This window comes from Gallinula chloropus (genome assembly GCF_964237585.1).
Source record: "Gallinula chloropus genome assembly, chromosome: 2".
NCBI classification, from domain to species: Eukaryota; Metazoa; Chordata; class Aves; order Gruiformes; family Rallidae; genus Gallinula; species Gallinula chloropus.
Window position 1 is genome coordinate 102,836,269 of NC_140086.1, and position 21,429 is coordinate 102,857,697.

At 42.6% G+C, this 21,429-nt stretch overlaps 1 protein-coding gene across 1 annotated transcript; it reads left to right on the forward strand.

Moving 5' to 3' along the window:
• Positions 1-255: 255 nt before the first annotated feature.
• On the forward strand, positions 256-16,272 carry IGFBP3 (insulin like growth factor binding protein 3). Its single transcript, XM_084280188.1, has 4 exons — positions 256-1,348; positions 5,098-5,324; positions 7,924-8,043; positions 14,614-16,272. The coding sequence occupies exons 1-4, from the start codon at positions 958-960 to the stop codon at positions 14,737-14,739; spliced, it is 864 nt and encodes a 287-aa protein (XP_084136314.1). The 5' UTR covers positions 256-957; the 3' UTR covers positions 14,740-16,272.
• Positions 16,273-21,429: the final 5,157 nt, after the last annotated feature.

Sequence of the window (21,429 nt, forward strand, 5' to 3'; positions counted from 1 at the left end):
GATTTCTCAGAAGTGCCCGCAAAGCCCGAGCACCGCCGCGCCCCCCGCCCCCCCCTCCCGCCGCCTTCCCAGCCCCTCCGCGACCGAAACCTGGATTTGGCGAGAGCCGGCGCCCTGCGCCGCGCCGTGCCGCTCGTTATTCATGGCGCGGGGCGGGACGGCGGTCGCGGCGCTATATAGGGCGGGCCGGGCCGGGCGAAGAGGCAGATGGGCGCAGAGTGGCGGGGAGTAGAGGTGGATGGCAGGCGGCAAAGAGAATAAAAAGAAGATACCCTTGCTTTCTTCATCAATTTTTATTTTTCCTCTCCTTTTCCCCCCCACCAACCCCTCAGCTCCTTTACCTCCGCTCCTTCCCCTTTCTTTTCTGAGGCGTTTTTGGACTAAGTTTTCTTCAGACCGTCGGGGTTTGGCTTTTTAACTTTTTCTTTTTGGGTTTTTTTTTCTTTCTTTTTACTTTTAGAAGGCGTTTTATTTTATCGTTTTTTCCAGTGTTGTGTGTGGCCAAAAAAAACCAAAGAAAAAACCGAGAAATTAGTGTCGAGCGAAGTGATTGAGGCTCTCTCTGCAGGGAGGAGGGGGAGGGAAAGAAGGAGAAAGTTGCCTTTGTTGCTAGCAAGCTTCTTAGTGCCTTCGCATTTAGTAAGGGCAGGCGGCTGAAGAGAGGGGTCGGCGTGCGTGTGCCAGCAGCGAAGCTCCTGCGTCCCCGCTCTGGTAGGGGGACGAGCGGCTGTCCGGTGGCTCGGCTGGCCGGTGGCTCCTCTCGCCGCAGCCCCTCGGAAGCGGCGTGGGCCCTACGTGCTGCTCCGCTCCGCTCCGTTCCGTTCCCTCCGCCCGCGGCGGCTGCGCTCCAGCAGGGGAGCGGCCGCGCTTCCGTGCCCGCGCGGGGCTCTGCCAGTCCCGCTCCCCAGCCGGGGCTGCGCGGGGGCGCCTCCCGGCGGCCCCCCTCTGCCAGTTGCCATGGTTCCGCGGCCCGGCGTTCTGTGGGCAGTGGTGGCGGCGGCGCTGGCGCTGCTCGTCCGACGGGCGGCGGCGGCCGCGGCGCTGGCAGGGCCGGTGGTCCGCTGCGAGCCCTGCGACGCGCGGGCGCTGCAGCAGTGCAAGCCCCTGCAGCCCGACTGCGCCGAGCGGGTGCGGGAGCCGGGCTGCGGCTGCTGCCTCACCTGCGCCCTGCGCCAGGGACAGCCCTGCGGCATCTACACCGAGCGGTGCGGCGCCGGCCTCAGCTGCCAGCCGCGGCCGGAGGAGGCGCGGCCGCTGCAGGCATTACTGGAGGGCCGCGGGCTCTGCACCAACGCCACGGCGGGCGGCAAGCTGCGGACCTTCCTCCTGCCGGGACCTCATGCTGCAGGTAAGGGGGCTGCGCTCCGGGGCGGGGGCGAAGGAGCATGAAGAGGTGGCGTGTGCGCGCCCCTCTTTCCTTTTTCGCTACTTACTTGCCATGCTTTTTAACTTGCAGACCTGTTGGTGGGGAAAGGCCCCTTCGCTGGCTGCCCGGCTTTGCCGGTCCGCTGAGGGGGAGGGGGGCTCGTCGTGCAGCCACGTAGCCGAGGCTGAGACCGTTTTGACGGAGGGGTGCTTCGGCCGCAGGAAAGGAAGAGAGACGCCTTGGTTTTTTTGTGTAAACTGGCTTTCTCCGCGGCTGGTGCTAAGAAGTAGCTCCTCACGAAACAGACACAGTTTCTCTTTTCCCCAAAAAACCCCCCCAAAGTAATCTGTGACACGCACACGCAGGCGGGGGGACACACACACACACCGCGTGTTGGTCCTTGCGGGTGCGTGGGGCTGACAGGCTGCAGAGCCTGGGATGGAGAGAGGGTCAGGTCCCCGCGATTTTCCCCCGCAGTGTTCCTGGAAAGAGTGCGGGAGTAAACCCGAGAGTGTGGGCTGCCCCCTGTAGCTGCAGCGTGCGGCTAAGTCAGGGGAACGCGAAGCGCTGAGAGGAGAGAAAAGGAGTTAAATGCTCCCCTGGCCCGGGAACGGGGTTATTCGCAATACAGCGTTTGCACAGCGGTGTTTGAGAGGACGTTGGGGTTGGGTTTTTTTTTTTTTGCCTGCACTGCAAATAAATTTTTGGTGAAACGAAGTTTTCCCCAACTTCTTACATGTCTTGTTAATGAGACCTTCACAGAGCCGGGTTTGTTTTGTTTGAAGAGGAAGGGACGATTGGAAAAAAGCTCTGTTAGCATGCACATTTGGAAACTTAAGACAGGGACGCTTGGGATTCAGATCAAGAAAGTACAGTCCCTCTGTGCAAACATTTAATTAAACTGTTTGCTAACCAACAGCAAGTATGTTAACATTTATTTAATGGAAAACTGTGTCAAAAGGCTATCCAGTGTTTGCATTTTTAAAAAGTCAGGAGTTTTTCTGCTAGGTTGCAGGGACTCTTTGGCTGGCCTTTCTCCTTAGCTGAGGAAGTGGCACCATTGCTCTAGTTAACTGGCTGTTATGAGAGTAGGAGATGCCTTATTATACTTCTTTATGTGCTGCTCCCAAAGCTGTGGCGTTTTGAATGAGAGTTTGTAGGCACTTACTATGTTTAAATCTCATTGGAACACAGAGCAGCTTCCTGCATCACAGGAACTTGGCTCTGCATATTTGTCCTGCACATGAATTGGAAACAAGGGATGACTCCTCCATACTTGAGAGTCTGTGCTATTTAATGGAGGGGTAGTGCTTTTGACAGCGACTGTTAGAGAAGGAGAAAGGGGAATGTAGAGCTCCACTGTGCTGAAAATCTTTAAGTTTTCAGCCTAAATATGCAGAGTTCCTTTTTTTGTGTGTTCTTGGCTGAGAGAGAACTCAGGATTTGAAATCAGTAGAAGCTTTGATTCCTGATAGAGTGTAAAGTAGGGCCCTTACAGATCACATTCAAGAAGTGAAGGTTGGAAACCTGGGGTGCAAGAAGGAAGAAGTACGCTGAACCTGTGTCACACATAGTGCCTACCTCCTTGCAGGGACCATTCCACTTTCATCTGGAAATCCAACAAGCAGGTTCACATCATCTCCCTTGCACACAGCTAGGTCATGCATCATGTGCTACACTTTTGGTCATTTCTAGTTTACAGAAATTGCTAGAAATTTGTATGGGCTGCTATATATTAAAGTATTCTCTTAACAGCTCTAGTAGGCCACTGACTTAACTTCGGCTCTGAACTGCCAACTAGTAATGTGCATGCACAACCCTTCCAATCTCTTTTTTTAAAAGAGACCAAGTAACTCCTAGAGCAAATTTCTTTCTGTTACAATGGTGTAAAGATGATAGGGCACCAAACTTTGCAAAGCTTTGTTTTAAAATGTTAAAATGAATGTATGTAGCATTACATACATTCTGAATTGAAGTGCAAGAAGCGCTATTGAGATGTGGTGGCCTATCTAAACTGAAGTGACCAGCCTGGTAATTGTTCAGTGCACATTACAAAAAACAAGTAGAAAATACTCTTAGAGAAGGCAATCTAATGAACTGAGCTGATTGCAGAAAACCTAGTAGACATTGATTTATGTTTAGGACATTCAAGTTCATAACATTTTATTGTGTTATTTCTTTCAAACTTCACCGAGAATGTGGAAAAAAATATCACTGTTTAAAAACAGGACATTAAACCACCAAAAATATGTTCAAATACCACTGAGAGTCTGAGTTAAACCCACAAAAGCCAGGAAATTTAGTCTTAATACTTAAACTTCCTTAACCCATTTGCAGTGGGAGTTGGATTTTCCTGGTCAATTATGTCCATTGCCAGCAGTGGCTACACTAAAACCACTGGTACCAAGGTGTTAACTCAGATCCCTCCTCCTCGTGTCCCGTCCCCAATTTCTGTGTATTGGCAGTGGCACTGCACTGCCTGTATGAATCAATGGGCTAGATGAACATGGGCTTTCAGGTTTAGCAGTGAATTTCTTGAATTTTGTGGTTTTCCACTGAGCCATCAAGTACAATTTTTAATACAGATTTCCACGACGTTCCTTGCACATTAGTTATCATTGTGCACTCCCAAATGATTACACACTCACACGTACCACACCCCCTCCCCACCCCTCACCCAACCAAAAAGTGGCCAGCAGCCAAGACGGCAACTAGTGGGACTGATAGGAATATCTAAAATTGAAAAATTCCCTGGAGGAAACGGAGCCAGTTACAGTTACACATCAGGAGTGTCCTACAAGGGGCAAATGCAGTGGAGACAAGCATCTCAGAAGGTGCAGGAACACTGGGCTTATGCAGTATTTTGGAAAAATGTGCTTCTCCGGTATTTTTGCGGATGGCAGTTTAAAGAGGAAATGTTTTTGAAGCTCATAGTGAAGGCAGATGTTTGTCTTTTGACACCATTACAGAATGAATGGCGGGTTTTGTACATTACCTTGAAAATATTTTGCACACCTAAAAACGTTTCTGGTTTTAGTACCAGAAAAGTGAAAATGTGCAGGTTGGGGTTGTTGTTGGTTTTTTTTTTTTCTTTCCTGTTCTGTATGTTGAATAAAATCAAGAAAACCAAAGTGCTAAAAGTAGCCAACTACAACCATGACACTTTAACGTGGTAGAATTCGTTGTATTCATGCCGCTTCTTTAAAAAAGAGAAAAAAAAGGACCTTCCTGGGTAAGACAACAGAGTCACGCAACAGCCCATAAGTTAACCAAGCCAGACGGGTTTAAGTGAAGTTTATTAGATTAGCCGTGGGTCGGCAGTGGCGGAGGGGAGGGCTCCGCGCCCCCGGCGCCGGGGAGGCTACCGCGGGCTCCCGCTCCCCGGCGGCACAGACCTGCCCCCTCCTGCCGACGGGTGGAACTGCAGCGGACACCGAGGGGCGAGAAAGCGGGAGGGAGCGCTTTTTCGGATGCGGGGCAGCCAGCACGGGCGGTACATGAGGGACCTGGAGAGGCAAGGGGATGCTTCAGTTACAGAAGTCGTCTCTTTGGCACCAAAGATCCCGATGCTCGAATGCTAAGTTGTTAATGGGGTTTTTTTGTACAGTTGTTGATTCCTATTTTGTAAAGGCAGACTGAGCAGGTAGGCTAATCTAGTGGGTTGTTGCCTTTCCAGACACAGCTGGCAGTTGATTAACATTGTTTCTTCAATGCATTTATTTTTCTCAAAGGAAATTCCAGTGATTCAGAAGAAGACCAGAATACCAGCAGCATAGAAAATCAGGCCATCCCAAACTCTCACAGGGTGCCAGATTCCAAATCGCATCCACCACACATCAAAATAGATATTATCAGGAAAGTGCAAGCCAAAAATACGCAGCGCTATAAAGTGGAATACGACTCGCAGAGCACAGATACACTGAATTTCTCTTCTGAATCCAAACAAGAAACAGAATACGTAAGTACTTTTGTGAATGGAAAGACATTTCCCAGCATGAGAGTGTGTGTATGTACATACATATTGTGCATGAGACAAGATAAATAAATAAAGAACTAAACAGTTGTAATTGTTGTAGCAGTTTAGGGGATTCTGGTTGTTTAACCAGTAAAACTATTGGGTCTGCAAATCCAGACAATCAGCAGACTGAGCAGATCAGGTTCAGAAAACACAGAGCTACTACCACAATGATGTTTACGTTGATACAAGTAGGATTTACATTAAGTAATTTCTTAGCGATCGAAAGTTCTTGTTTCTGCCTGTAATTATCACACATTTGTGAGTAGAATTAGGACAGGTTTAACAGTATCATTAAATTTGGTTGCAAACAGCATTATTGGGTTGCAATAATGGAAATAAAGATGTCTCACATGCAGTGTAGTGGTACTGTGTTAACACTCCACAGGGCAAATCAAGGGAGGTACACTTAGACTTCATTGAAGGTTTAGGATCTGGACTGATTACTTTGTTCATATGAAGTGCTGAACACCACCTCCACTTCCAGTTGTAACGTGGTGCCACTGCCTAAATGCCAAGGCTCACAGGCACAAAAGCTGCCATTTCTCTCTACTGACTGTTGCCCAGTGGATTTGCAGAGCAGAGCATCTGGAGTGTGGTGAATCTGAGGGGTTTCTGTTCCTGGACATCCTGGCTGCTAACCTGTTGGTTATCCTTACGCCTGTGCCAGATGACCTAAAGAAAATATGTTGGGATATACTTTGGCATTTCATCAAAACAGTCATGGTGAAAACAGATGTGGCTTCCCATTAGCAAAACTGGGGTTTGAAACCTTTATGATATGAGAAGTTGCTTCTGAAGAGAGCGTGGCCTCCAAAGTAGCACAGGAAGGATGGTGAAGCTGCATGTTTAGTTTGTCACTGATACCCAGCCACTTAGTAAAAACACTTCAGTATCTGCCTTCTAGGGTGTCTTCCTCCTAAAATCATGAAGTAAACAGCCTATAGTAAAATAACAAGCTTTGTTAGCTCTAAGGAAATAGGGTCCTGGTCTTAACTAGGACGGATGTTTCACTTGCATAGTAGCTGGGCCCCATGAGCAAAGGCACACAGTCTTACAAAGATGCTGGTGTCCGTAAAAAACAGAAGTATATCTACGGGAGACAGGTATCTTAGCAAATGCCCTTCCATCTGTGTCTGTATGATAGCTTTAGGTATGGATCTTTGTAACCCTGCTTCAGAATAATAATTAAAAAAAGCTGTTAAATCTTTTTGTAGGCCTAACTTGGGACCAAATATTTGAACATGTGTGATTTGCAGTCAGTATGGCTGAGTAGTTTTCATTTTTTTAAGGAACTGCCAATAAGAGCAGCAATTTAAAGCACATGTTTAGAGGTTGTGAGACTGATAGGGAAAGAAAACATATGAAAGTAGTAAGGAAGGTCTTTGCCAACCAACAAAAATCAATTTTAAAATCCAGTAGAACTGTGGAGTCTGTATGCTTTCAGACACTCACATGAAAGGCACGTTATATGAGCAAACTTTTAATATTACCACTTGAAAGTATAAATGTCATTACTCCAGTAATTAAAAATTGCACCAAACAAGTCTTTATGTTGATACAGCAACTTAAAAATTTTAAATCCATGCTACCATGCAAAGAAATTTTTTCGTGTCTCTGCTGAATAAGCGGGCTGGTGAACCAAGTCAGTAATGTGCCCAGACAGGAGTGTAGCTAAGTACGGTTTATAGGCTGTGACTCTTGAATCTCAATCCCACTGCCTTCTTGGCCTCTGGCAAAATTGTGAACTCCACCACTCCTGGTTTTCTGACTGCAAAGTGGGGCTTGTAATGCTTTGTTCCCTACCCTGAAGGGCTGTAGTAAGAAATAATTAGTTGGCATTTGAGATATGCTCTTAAAAGTGCTTCTGGAAGTTCTTTTTGGTTGGGTGTCCTAGAGCTAATTTCACTACATTGTTGTCAGCCTTTTAAAGATTGGAGAAAGGCAAAAATGTGAGTGACATACTTAATGTAACAAGAGTGTTGTGTACTTCCTTTGCAAGTCTGCACCTATTTGGTCCAGTTGAAATTGGGAGTTTTTGCCAAAGTTGTACTACTTTATATAAACATTACGACAAGCTACTTGTTTTCAATTAAATCGATTTCATTTAAACTTTCAAATGCAGCAGAATGATGAAAATCAAATGGCATTAGGGAAAAATCTCAGTTGCCTACCCTCTTTTCCCACTTGGTGCAAGACCAGCTTTACAAACCTAGGTTATGTTATACATGATTGATTTACATAATCATTAAGCCTTCCTGTAGGTATATGTGGCTGAGATTTCTACAGGAAATGCCAGTCTGTGCCTCAGCATAGCTTAGGGCCTTTGCTGTTTAGAAATTGGCTTATTCTGAATAAAGCAGAAAGTCAGAATTTTATCTGTAAATGGTCTGCCTTTCCTGACATATCCAGCCAGCCCTTTTTAAAAATGTTTGGGGGTGTGTGTGTGTGTGTTATGCTTCTTGCCCTTTAACTCTTGTGTGAAAGGCAGCATTTGAGAATGAAGGTTCACCTGTGTTTTCTAAAATATGTTTGTTAACAGGGTCCCTGTCGTAGAGAAATGGAAGACACTTTAAACCACCTAAAGATCCTGAATGTCTTGAGTCCCAGGGGGTTTCATATTCCAAATTGTGACAAGAAAGGGTTCTACAAGAAAAAGCAAGTAAGTACAGTTTCTTGAATGCACTTCATCTTTTCTGCGTCTTTACTGGAGGATCTTGCCAATATGATGCACAATGTATCATTTTAAAGGGGAACTAGTTTATTTCCAGTTTCAGGACCTGATCCCATAGTGTTGAACCTTGTCAAGTGGGGACAGTGTTTTTATTTTCTGTTGATCTTGACAACAGATTCATTTGAGAAACATACGCATGAGTTGGCTGGTGTCCTAGATGCCCTTTGGTTTAAAAAAAGCAGTGCCTGTAATAACCCACAAAGCTAAATGTTGCAGTCACCATATGACTGCAATAGATCAATGCTTTGAATTGTAAATAGCTGCTTCAGAGTTCCTAGAAGAACTTCACTGGATCATATTACAAAAAGCAACTTGAGAAAGGTATATATCTGTCCTTTATGTGCTACACAGATCGCTTCCAAAATCCAGGTCATGTTATCATGAAAGTGATAGGAGTTACTCTGCAGTAAGGATGGCTTATCAGCCCTCTTCGGTTCTGGGGTTGTGACCTTGACAAATGCAGACCTAAACTGCAGGTATTTATGCTTTAGTTGTTTCAGGTTGAGCTATGGCAGCATTCCCCATTCAGCGCTGCCCTTGAAGCTTATTCAGGAACTCGGGGAAGTGTAGGACATGCCAGGTTCTTTGCTTAGTGTGCACATCCCATCTAAATCCTGTGTTTAGTTAGTGATCTGCCTCCAAATGTGTTTCTTGGTGTAATTCCAAAATTTCCTGAATTCAGAAGTTTCTTTTAAGATTTTCCTTAAGGTAAACCCTCTACAAGGATAGATTTTGTTTGTGGACCATCTTGTCTATCCCATTTGGGTTTACCCAAGTCAGCCTCTCTCTATCTCTGGTAGCCAAAGGAGTGTCTGACTCTGTGTTATTAGCTAATGCAGTACACTGGTTGGAAATGAGAGGCCAATGTTCAACCCTGCAACCTTATTTTAGGAACGGTATCTCTCCCATTTTTTTGGCTTCCAGCTTTCTTAGAAACGGTCTTTCCCTTTTGGGTATTCCCTGGAGCTCTGTGTTAAGCTGGCAGTGTCAGGTGGGGCATTTGCAATAGGGGTGAAGTTACCAACCATCCCTTCTGCCATCAGCCTAGCATTGACTGTACAGCTTGACCTTCGGTGCATGCTGCTGAGCTTGTGTACACTCTGCAGCTTTTCCTGAGCAGGTGGTGGCAACTCCCAAGCAGGGACAGCGTTTTGTTTTGTTGTCTGGAGTTTTGAGAAGCCTCTGTTATTTACGTCCCACTGTGTGTAAACTAGCAGAGAGTAATGCTCGCATCTCAGCCAGCATTTGTGTTCAGAAAATACATCAAACTGCTGCGTGGAATGGGGCTAGGACTGTGTTTCATGCCTGTGCCATAAAAGCATTTCTTGGCTACTCTAGAATGGCACATCATTTCACTGTGTTAGAGGCACACAAGTAGTATTGTAGCCCTGTTCCTTTTCTAGTATTACAGAAGACTGCAGATTGGTATTTACTTTGTTCAGTGGATCTTCCTTTCATGTGTCCTCAGGCTCTGAGGGTTTTGCTTTGTCAGCAAAAAGGTGGTTCATACGCAGTCTTTGGAATGTCTGTGTAGCAAATGGGATCCTCAGTAAGCACGTATTGCAGTGTCTTACTTTAAAGGATGACTGTAATTTAAAGTGCAATCATGGTTCTGCCTCTGAGACCGAAGAAAAAGAAAAGAATGCTTTATGAGAATAAGGTGTTGGTATGGAGCAAAGACATGGTTCTGCTGTCTGTGTAGTGTCTGTGCTGCCTGGAGATTTTGAAACTGCTTTAGGAAAGCTTGCTGCACTATGTGCGATGATAGCCCATCTGGACAGCAAACCTAGAGGATGGAGGGGCGCTTTCATACCTGGCCAGCCTTGTCAAGCACCAGGTATGCCAATTTGCACAGGTCCTAGTAGTTTCCAGGGTAGTTTGAGACAATTCAGGATTGCAGGAGGTGCCCATGTGAAAAGCAGTTGGAGTGTAAATGAACCTCAATCAGCTCTGGAACAGGCATTCACTAGTGTGGCTTACAGAGGCAGGCTGCTTTTCATACTAACAAAATACAAACCAAAAATAGTATGCTTGAGTTGCTTTTGTAGAATTAACTCCTAGAAAAGGAGCATCAGTTTGAGAAGTGAGCAAGTCTTGCCCAGACTGAGTTCACTGTCTGCAAGGCAATGCAATGATTGTGTTTGGTCTTCTCTTTGGAGCATTAACATTTAGGGCTAATACTTTAGGCACCATGAGCAGGTGTCTGATCTCATTAACAGAATGCTATGCTATTTTATTAATTTCCTTCATTAGAAATATGCAATATTCTTTTTAGTATATTATTAGCAATATTAAATATTCTTTTTAGCATATTATTAGCAATATTAGCAAATAGCGTTCCATATGTAATTTAGTTACATTCTCTTGTGACAACAAAATATAGAGTAACAGGTTAGGAACCAGACAGTAAATCTATCAAAAAATGAGTGTGAGCTAGGTATTTTTAATTCTGGAAACAGCTACCAAAAGCACTACCTACGATGATAATGTAGATAGGTGTGTGTGATGGTAGGAATCTGATAATTATGGTCACACTGTAAACCATTAAAACTCATTCAGGAAGCACTTCACATGTTAATATATTCTACCCTCCTGATCCCTTGCTCTTTCAATCAAGGTGAAATCAGTTATTTTTCAAGACATTGATGGATATCTAGAAATTTGCCTCAGAGGAGTAATTTGCATATATGAAACAATTTTAAGAACATAAATTTATTTGTCAGGGTAGAGCTTGAAAAATACTTTGCACTTTGTGTTATATATAAACTTTGTTAAAATCAAGCCTATTAGCATTTAGAACTCTTTGACTTAATAAATCACATATGTAAGGTTGTACTATTCAGCTGTGGTGTATAGGTACATTTACGTGGAATAGGTTGATACAGGCACATTTCTGCCTCAAGCATGGAAAAAAAGGGTTTTGATGAAATTAAATTATTACATGGGGCAATTACTAGAATTGCCCCATATTTGTATAGTGGAGCCAGATACTCACCTAAATGGGAGCTGGAATTGTTCCACTGAAAACAGAGCTGGCTTTGGCAGGAGCCAAGACGGCCTGAGGTATATGTCAGTGCTGTCTGCAGTCTGTTCTGGGAGACCACAGTTGTAGCTCCACAGAGACCTCTGGGCTGACCAGGAATTCAATAGGATACCATATGCTTTACTGTGCCCCACGAATACCTCTGCGGCACTTCTTTGTGGAAGGGAGAGGGGCAGGTGTCATGGAAGATGGCAGCTGGTGTTTCTATCAAAAGTAATTATTGGCTCCACCGCTTGGGCAATTTTCCAGCTTTTTGGACTTCTGAAGTCATACTGAAGAGCCTTGGAGTCCAAAATTCAAGGAGCAGATACTTACATATATTTTTTCCAGACTAACTGTCCACCAGTTCTGTAAGGAATGCAAGCTAGTTGCTTCAGGATAAAAACTTAACTTTTGAATCAGACAGTGCTTTACAACTGACAACATGGCTGAGTGAGTAGTACAACACTGAAGATTGGAGAAGGTAAATTGTTTCCTGACAGAGTGTTATTTCAGCTGTGGAATGATATAAGTGTTTCATTTTCTAAATGGGTTATCTAAATGAAACTTAAAAAAAAATAATGCTGGTATTAGGGAAGGTGTTCCTGCAGACTAACTTCATGCTGTAGTTAATTCTGAAAATTGATTATGCGGCGGTAAAGAGCAACAGAAGCCTTCGGCAGCATGAGATAACTTTAATTGATCATTTGTTTTGAGAGTGATGCAAGCCTATGAATCAGAGTTGTGTAACACACTTCATATAGTACTTCTAAAATTGGAGGCTGTGTTACTATTATTAGCAGAAGTGTGGTTTCATTGCTGGCAGCCAGAAGCCCTGTGCTTTAATTTGGGCTTGATCTGTGCCTGCTCTTTTGGGAAAAACAACTCAATAACTGCTGTCTCAGTTTCCTTTTCTGTAGAATTTAAATTATGGAAAGGCTGTTGTTTATGAATTCCTCAGTTTTGGGTATGAAGAATTTAAGTCACTAAATGCTAATGCCACTTAAGCTGGAGTCCAGTACAGACACTAAAACTGAATGAAAAACTACCATTGACATCAGTGGACTTTGAGCAAGCCGTTCACAGAAATCCTGGAGAATATGCAGCAGCTTGAGTCACGATTTTGAGACAATACACAGTTGTAAAACTTACGTTTAAAGATTTACTACCTAAAACCAGCTGAACAGGTAACAAGAACATAAATGCAGCTAACCACATAGTTTAGCAAATTATTAATAAAGCTGTGCTCTCAGTAGGTTTGAACTTTCCCATCCTCTCCTAAAATAAGTTGATAGGTACTTTAAGCTTGATCTTGTCTTCCTGCTGCTGTCCATTTGCATAGGGCTAACGTTGAAGGACTGCATATTCAGAAAAGAGAAGGCACTGTATTATTTCTGCGTTTGGCTTCTTACTCAAAAATATATCACAAAGGTAGATTAGCTTGCAGTTGCAGTGAGTAACATTACTTCATTTACTCTAAAATAAAATAAACAAGATGGAACCTTGTTCAGAAATTTGTGCCTAATGTGTGATCTGCTTCTATCTCTCATGAATTCCAAGTGAGCAAGAATGTCTACCCTACTACATGCTACCACAGATTACTTGGCTCAGAGGCTAATCTGCTGGTGCAGCTGTTCCAGAATAGACCCGTATTCATCGTTCTGTCTAAAATACCACCCTTTTGCCTGAGGTCCTAAGCTAGATGTGGAAAGGATCAGGTGCTTTGGACAGCCCAACACTTGCTTGATGTTTCCTTGTGTTCCACACATGGAAAAGATACTTCGCTTTATGAGACACTGCTGTTACCCACATGGGAAATGGGGACACACCTATTTAGACTCTGGAGAACAAGCAGTTGAGTGGTTGTGGCAAACTACCTGACTTGTACCAGCCTGAACCTCTGAAATACTTAAATTGCCATGTGATCTCAGAGGCAGTATTTACTCTGCTTGCAGTGCTGAGGGCCATGAATGGCTTCAGTCTAGCCTAGCTTCCTTCATGTTGGCAATGCAACAGATAAAAACTCAGTCTTTGGAAAGATAGATATATTTGTGTCACCATACTTGTGTCACTGGCTCCTTTGTAAGTCTGTCCTGACTAAACAGACATTCCTGTTAGCATTTGCAGCAAATCCTGTATCACCAAATATCAAAACTTGAGCTGACAATGAAACTATGTCTTGGCAATGAGGTTGACCTTGGCAGATCTAGTGAGATAATCTGTGTCCTGGAGACACATGTCTTTTGAGTGGGTGAAAACCTTGCAGGGTACCAGAAGTTCACAGTATGTAGCTGTGTCTGGGGTTGCATACTGAATGCAACCTGCAGCAAGTTGTCTCCTTCAGTCCAGTTTTTAGCATTCTTGGTTCATTGGGGAGGGCATTACTTCATACCTACTAAGTTTCATAATGTACTTCTACTGCATATTTCTAAAGAAGTTCAGTTCTGTTGCCTGTCTAGTGGTAGTTTCAGGTTGATCAGCATTGCTGGCAAATTCCACCAGGCCACTTCTAAAGCTGACATAAGTTATAGACTAGTATATGAGCAACCTTATTTATAGGAAAATAAATGAGAGCTGGGTCTGTTTAGCCTAGAGCAGACAGAGAGGATCTGACTAATGTTTATAAATATCTAAAAAGTGGATGTCTAGAGAAAGGGGCTAGACTCTCAGTGGTGCCCAATGACAGGACAAGGGTCAATGGGCACGAACTGGAACACAAGAAGCTTATTTTCGACATGAGAAAACCTTCACTGTGAGAGTGAAAGCACTGGCACAGGCTGCCCAGAGAGGTTGTGGAGTCTCCTTCTCCGAAGATTTTCGAGACCTGTTTGGATACTGGCCTGTGCAACCTGCTCTAGGTGATCTTGCTTTTGACAGGGGGATTGGACTAGATGATCTTCAGAGATCCCTTCCAATCCCTACCATTCTGTGAAAATACACGTGTAAAGTTCTGGTACACCTAGCAGTTGTTGAAGTGATAACTCCATTACAGAGGGGTTAGGTATCCTCTAATAAATGTTAACTACAGTATTGAAATTCCTCCAGCAAACAGATGCAAGCCAAGGGTGTTTACTGCTGTAATGGCTCCTTTGCCAGACCTGTACTTTAGCACAGAACAAATTAACTTTCTTTTCCAAAGATGGGTCCCAGTCGTCAGCCTGTACTGTTGCAAGTAGTCCTGGTATGCAAAGGGAGCAACTTTGCTGCCTCATATAATAGGGAGTAGTTCATAAAGCTGTTTTCTGGTATTTCTTAGAGGAGTTTCATTAAGGAGTAATTAAACCCAAAGGGATTGACAGGCCGATGTGGCAAGCTTTTATTTTAATACTTTGTAGTGATATTAAATACTCTGATTTTGTCAGAAACAGACAGGATATGGGAGTGCAGATAGCAAATAAGCAGGGATCCCCACTATATTAACACTAAGGGTGGAGAAAACAAAAGTGATGCTAACTGGGTCTTCTGTTCTCTTTCAGTGTCGCCCGTCCAAAGGTCGAAAGAGAGGTTACTGCTGGTGTGTGGATAAATATGGACAGCCGCTTCCTGGGTACGATGGGAAGGGAAAAGGAGATGTCCACTGCTATAACTTGGAAAGCAAATGAGGGCTGGGTGCCAGCTCTTCTGGCATCTGTGCATGGCTGCTGGACCTCACAGAGACCTTGGAGGGGCTGGGCAAATACTGTGGACTGCATTGTGCGTGGAGTAATGAGCTCTGTCTCTGTGGCTGACAGGAAGCTGCAGCCTCTGCGGACGCTGCTGCAGCTGCACCCCGCCATTGACACACACTGGGCTTCCTATAAGACCTGTAGGGAGCTCTGAATTCCCACGTAAACCTGCACTATTGATACCCAGAGAGAGAGAAAAACAAAAGGCACTTCAGAATGGATTCAGGGAGTCTCCACTGACTTTTTAAAGAATGGCCTGTGACCAATTTGATCCCGAAAGATACTGTTTTTTTTTTTTATTTTAAAGAATTTATAAATTTTAAGCTTGTAAAAGCATTAAAGAAAAAAAAAAGAAATACACAGAAATGAGGATTTAAAGGTTAAGCTTTTTTTTACAGGTCTGATGGGAAACTTGTTTTCACGGGTAAAAAATTTTATAAAAATCTCAAAGAACTTTTTAAAGAACGTATTTCTAAAATAAAGACATGGCTATTTTTTCTGTAAAATATATTATGAATATTCTGTTAGTCTGTATTTAATATAATTGTTTTTTAATAAACTTTATTTAAATGTAACAAGTGAATACCAAATACTACACAATAATTCTAGTGTATACTTCTGTATGCAGAGAGAAAATACGAGTATGGAATGATTTACCAACATGTATAGATCCATATGCATACACACTGACCTAGGTAATAGAAATTAATTTGTGGAGCAAAGGAAGTGTTTTCAGAAGAGATTAAGTTTTTGTTATTTGAAGTAACTACAAATACCAAGATATTTTTTGTTTTGTTATGTTATTGGTATTTGTAATGTACCCATCACTGAATTATGCCACTGGAAAGGATAACAGTTGCACTGAAGCTCTCGGCAAAGCATTCTTCCGTCTGTCCTTTGCTTCAGTTTGTGCAACAGGGCTTACATTTCCTCTGTTTCATGCTCACACTAATATAGAATATTCACGAACAAAAAATTGCCATTACAGTACCACCCTTTTTTCAATTTATTTCCCTTATTTATTTTGAAAAGCTGCATCTGTTTTGTCTTGTCTTGGTACACTCTACCAAAGCACATACTCTGTATGAGGAACTCCTGTTTAAAACAATGCTGACGAGATGTCGGGGATCGTGGACCCAGGTGTTGAGACCCACGTGCTTCCTTTATGCTGCACAGTTGTTGCTTGCTTTGACTTTGGTAGAAATTATTTGCCGGCATCTTAAGCATAGGATAAGAACCGTTGGGTTGAAATATTTAAGCCAACTGTCTGCCATGATGTTACATGTCCTTTTAATCAGAAGTGATTTGGGTTTTTTTTCTGGTATGTGATGCTTTTGTATAAGGAAGACTGGAAATATTTTTTTTTTTTGAGGCTGATTGTTTATTGAACTTCATGACAAATTCTGTATGACAATGAAATCTGGATAAGGAAAGGTGGCCTGTGAAATGTAACATCTCTCTGGAAAGTAATGCCATATTTTGTATATGTATTTATTTATATATTTTATATAAATATTTTATATATTTATATAAATATATAATATATTCTTACATGTGTCACTATAAATGTTTGATGTCACTGTAGAAAAATGAAACCATCAACACTCTAATTTCCTGTTGGGTTGGGAACTCTATGGAAACTGAGGGCAGTGGGTTTCCAGCCAATGGGGCCAGGGGTTGTGCTGATGGAGGTGATACTGTGGAGCTAAGGAGCCCATTCCTCTCCCATCCCATGAATTACAGCCACCCTGGTTCCTGCCAGCAATGACAAATGTCTTGAAACTGTGACATGGGAAAGTGTGGATATGCAACTTGCCAGGATCAAGACAGACTGTTGCCATAAATTTGATGTTTATAGCCTTACCCTGAAATGTATTAGATGAACAGCCCTGTGTGCATTCTGCACATTTTCCTAATTTCTATCTAGGAAGTTTACATCATCATTAAAGTTGAAATCTTTTAACCTTAGATTAAGGAAAAAAGTATACATGAAGTGATGTTTACTCCAGGCTAATACAGATTTCCTGACAGATGGTTACAGAAAGCTTTGTGAGGTGAAGATTTCTTGCAATATTTTTACTCCTAATGCAAATACAATGCCTGCAAAGATTTGTTGGCAAAAAAATAAATGTTGGGCTTTTTTTTTTTTTTATGTTGTAAACCAGTTCCTTTCAGTTTCCTCCACAGAGGGAGAAAAGTTACATATACAGCAATATTTGTGCACTGAATCGTAGAAATGAAAATAAGAGTGATTAAGGAAAGTGACTTAGGTCGGGTTTGGTTTTTTTTTTCAATTGGTATCTTGTGAGCCATCTGAAAAAGAAAAGCAGCTTCTCCCAAAAAAGGTGGGGAAGTCCCGTTTTTTAACAGCCTGTAGCATTATTTCTGATCTGTCAAGTTTTGTCCAGTAATATTCTCTAATCTCTGCAGAGCACAAATTTTATTTTGAAAACAACCCAAAATACTGTATTTCAAGGAACTCAAACTGATTCAAGCAAGCAATCTTGCATGAATTATGAAAGAAATTGCATCCATCTCCTTTAATGGTACTAATGGTCTCTGATATGTAACAGAAAACATACAGCCATAAGGGGAAAAAAAATGCATGATCGTGCCAATCAGTTTTCTTATTTTGCTTCCAATAGATGTCTTTAAAACAAAGACTATGACTAAAAATACTATAAAAAAAATAATTCTCACCTTGAATTTAAAGCTTCCCCTTCTTCAGAAGTTCCCTTTTATATACTTTTACAAGCACAGTTGCTTGCAGTAGTGTTGGATACTTCCCATTGTCTTATCAGATGTTCCTGGCAGCTGGCATTCTTCATATGAAATGCAAAATAGCATTATTCCCTCCACACCCCTCCTCCCCCCCAAAAAAAACCAAACCCAAACCCAAAAAACCCTCTTTAAAATTAAGTGAATCAGTGGTGGCTTTTTCCTTTTTAATATTCCTTTTTCTATGAATTCAAGAGTTCAATTCAGTAGAGAAGTTACTTGTCACTCAAAGGTTTTTCTCATGGCTATGAGAGTCAGACTTCAATTCAAAGAAAAACATTTGTGAGTTACATCCAAGCAGCAGAACGTGGGCAGCACACAGTAAATGTACAGATCAGTATCAGTTCATGGGAAGATCACCCTCCATGCACAGGTTAGAAATGTTTCCTGATAAGAGTGGGGGACTTTGGTTTTGGTAGCAGAAATTAAACCAATGCATTAGAAAAATACCTCCTGTTTTGGTGGCTTCGCTGCCTTCATCTCAGATGTTTGGGGTTCTTTTTAAAAGTGAATATTTGTCAGCTTTTTTTCTTAATTTTAACAAACCTCCAGGAATCTCAGGTGATTTGAGTGAGCGTGATGAAGTCTTAGAAAAATCCTTGTGCCTTCTAACAGTATTTACACATCAAATATTTGCATGCGAAGGCACTACAAAAGCTTAACATATGTACTGCAAAAGTTGGTAATTTCTTTTTGAGCATATTTCATCTCTAGGTGCTTCATGGGTACCATATGTAGCCCAGATTGATGTGGTAAGTTTTTATTTTAACCAGTGTAATAAATAGTTGCATAAATCCCTATAATTGACCAGAATGCAAGTTAAAGCTGTTGGTAAGCAGCTCTATTATCTTCTGAACTATTTGAGAAAGTTCCTTTTTTAATAGACCTACTGTTCTGTAGCCTTTTGAGCTCAGAATATCCTTTTCCACCTTTTTTGGCATGCACACCCTTCAGGGCATAATGTTAGCTATTTGTGCAATAGGGGAAGGAGTCTTCAATGAATACCAAAACCACAGAATTAATTAGGTTTTAGTACAGTCTAAACTTTTTATGACTAAATTCCATAGAAACCTTAACACAGCATAATTCTTTATTGCACAGAACCCTAAGTTTAAGTAATGGTTTTACAAACCTTTTGGGAAATCATTTTTTGGTATCTAGTCACTCCTTAAAACTCTGCAAGCAAGGATGACTCCACAGAGATTTTACAGATTAGCAATAGGAATTATGTTTAAAGTATGAAAGGTGCTGAGCAATTTTCCTGAATGACAAAGCACATTAGTATTAAAAATTAAATGTTTAGGTGGGTAGCTGCTTTGTACATGGTCCTGCTGAGCCTTTAGGAACTCCGTTAACTTGTATCAGAAGCTTACTTGCTTCCTGCATTAGAAAGGACCACTTTTTCTTCCCCCACTCCCTCTTTTTTTCAAAGAGTTACAAAAAGAAGATGCTGTTGTGCTCTATCCCCAGCTGGCAACTAAGCACCACACATCTACTCGCACTCCCCCACCCCGAGGTGGGATGGGGAGAGAAAATCAGAATGGTAGAAGTGAGAAATCTCGTAGCCTAAGATAAAGACAGTTTGATAAGTAAAGCAGAAAGGGCACATGCAAGGAAAGCAAAACAAGGAATTAATTCCCCACCTCCCACCAGCGGGCAGATGTTCAGCCATCTCCAGGAAAGTAGGGCTCCATAATGGTGACTTGGGAAGACAAATGACATGACTCTGAATGTCCACCTCTTCCTTCTACTCCTGGCTTTATATGCCAAACATGACATCATATTGTATGGGATATCCTCTTGGTCAGTTAGGGTCAGCTGTTGTGGCTGTGTCCCCTCACAGCTTCTTGGGAACCCCCAGCCTTCTTGCTAGTAGGGTGGTGTGACAAGCAGAAAAGGCCTTGGCTCTGTGTTATAAACACTGTTTTCAGCACGAAACCAAAAAATACTAGCTACTGTGAAGAAAATTAAATCTATCCCAGACAAAACCAGCTCAGATCCAAAAAAGGATATCAGAGTATTCTGAGGGCAATCTTTTTGTTGACAGTATCAGTAATGCCTTCCTCTGCAAGCGTGCAAAATTTTGTTTAATGCAGTTAGAAGAGAAACGTTCTGTTACGTCCAGTGGACCTGAGTATCTCCTTCCAACTGGACAATAGCTAATCTTCATTTGATTTTGGAGTCTCCATACTTGGAGATACTCCAAAGCTGCCTGGACGGGGTCCTGGCAACCACCTCTGGGTGGGCCTGCTTGAGCAAGGGGGTTGGACCAAGTGATCTCCAGAGATCCATTCCAACCTCAACTGTCCTGTGATCCTATAGACCTGTCAGAATGTGGTATCTTGGTATCCCGAGTTCCAGCACATGAGATTGTCTACATTGTAAAACACATTGATTGAGAAGATGCTTCATTTTTTTTCTGCTAAAAAAATTTTCCTAGTAAAATGGCTTGTAGTGCAGATTTGTTTGTCACCAGAAGTTTTAGTTTTAAAACTTTGCATTTTATATTCTATTTCATCCAGTTGAGATTTTGCAGCTATAAAACATATGCACAAGCCTTAGAGAAAATTTCTTTATAAAAAAAAACTTTGCTTTTGCCCTGTACATATATTTAAAAAATGCAAACAACTTCAAGGCTGAAAGCTGAGGCTGAAAAAAAAATGGAGACCAGGTTTTAGCAGAAGCAAAGGATAATGCTGCAAATCTCAGTTTATCCTTGCAGAATGTATGTCCTGCTGCAGTATGTATCCTGGCTTTCCACTTCTGCTGACCTATCCAAATTCCTTTCTCTGTCATGGCTAATTTCAACCCACTGTTCTCTCCATGAGTGGGGATGTAAAGTAAGGCAGCAAATTTATTGTTGCAGAGACCGGCTGAGATTTCCTCCAGAAAAATCTGTGAAGCTGATCAAAATGTCATTGAGAAGGACTACTTCCTACAGCCATGTGTGGTAAGACCTTCCAAAAGTGGGGTAGTGAATGAACTTGCTTACAAGAGCCAGGCTGAGTGTACATTTCCCTTACTTCTTGCAACTTAAGACCAGTGGCTATTTTTGCCTGTTTATGCCACACAGAGAATATTCAAGGTGAAGACTTGTTTCCTGTATCTGCTGCATATCATATAACTTGCACCCAGTAAAGAAGATCTAACTGACTGATCTTGAAAAGCTGATTACTGCTTTATCACAGGGGTGCCACACTTTCTGCCCTCAGATCCTGCAGTACTTTTCCACAGCTTCTATTACTCTTCTCTGAGTGACATGTAGCTGCTCTTCTTTTTCCTTTCCCTTGCTGGGGCTAAATGGTGAGGGCTCAGCTACTGAGGCAGCAATGAACAGAAGCCTCAGGCAAAAAAAATAAAATGAAAGATGATGATGATATAGCCAGCATTTGCTCTGGGTGTCCAGAGACATCCCGCACTTTTCCAAGGTACCTCATCAACAACTTCACATCAGCCTGTTGAACTACAGTGAGAGAGAAAAATATCATACATCACCACTGGCACAATTATGCAATTAAATACCTCAGTGTAGGCACAAATGGGCTGTTCTTTGTTAGCTTAACAGGGGTTGGAGGAGACTGAGAGCAGGAGGAAGACTGTTCTGCAGGAATGTTCTGAGTGGCACAACTGCATCAGGGAGACTGCTGCAGTAGCTGTGCCCACTGGCCAGGCACTTCCCTGATGGGAAACATGGTTCGTAAGGAAACAGCAAGGAGCCAAGCATGTGTGCAGCCCTGCCTCACCCTGCGTGCCCTTGTCTGCTGGGCTGCCCATACTGCCACTCAGAGGTGATAATCCAATGTGGAGTCTGAAAAGGCGAGCAGAAACATTCACAAAATGAAACAGCCA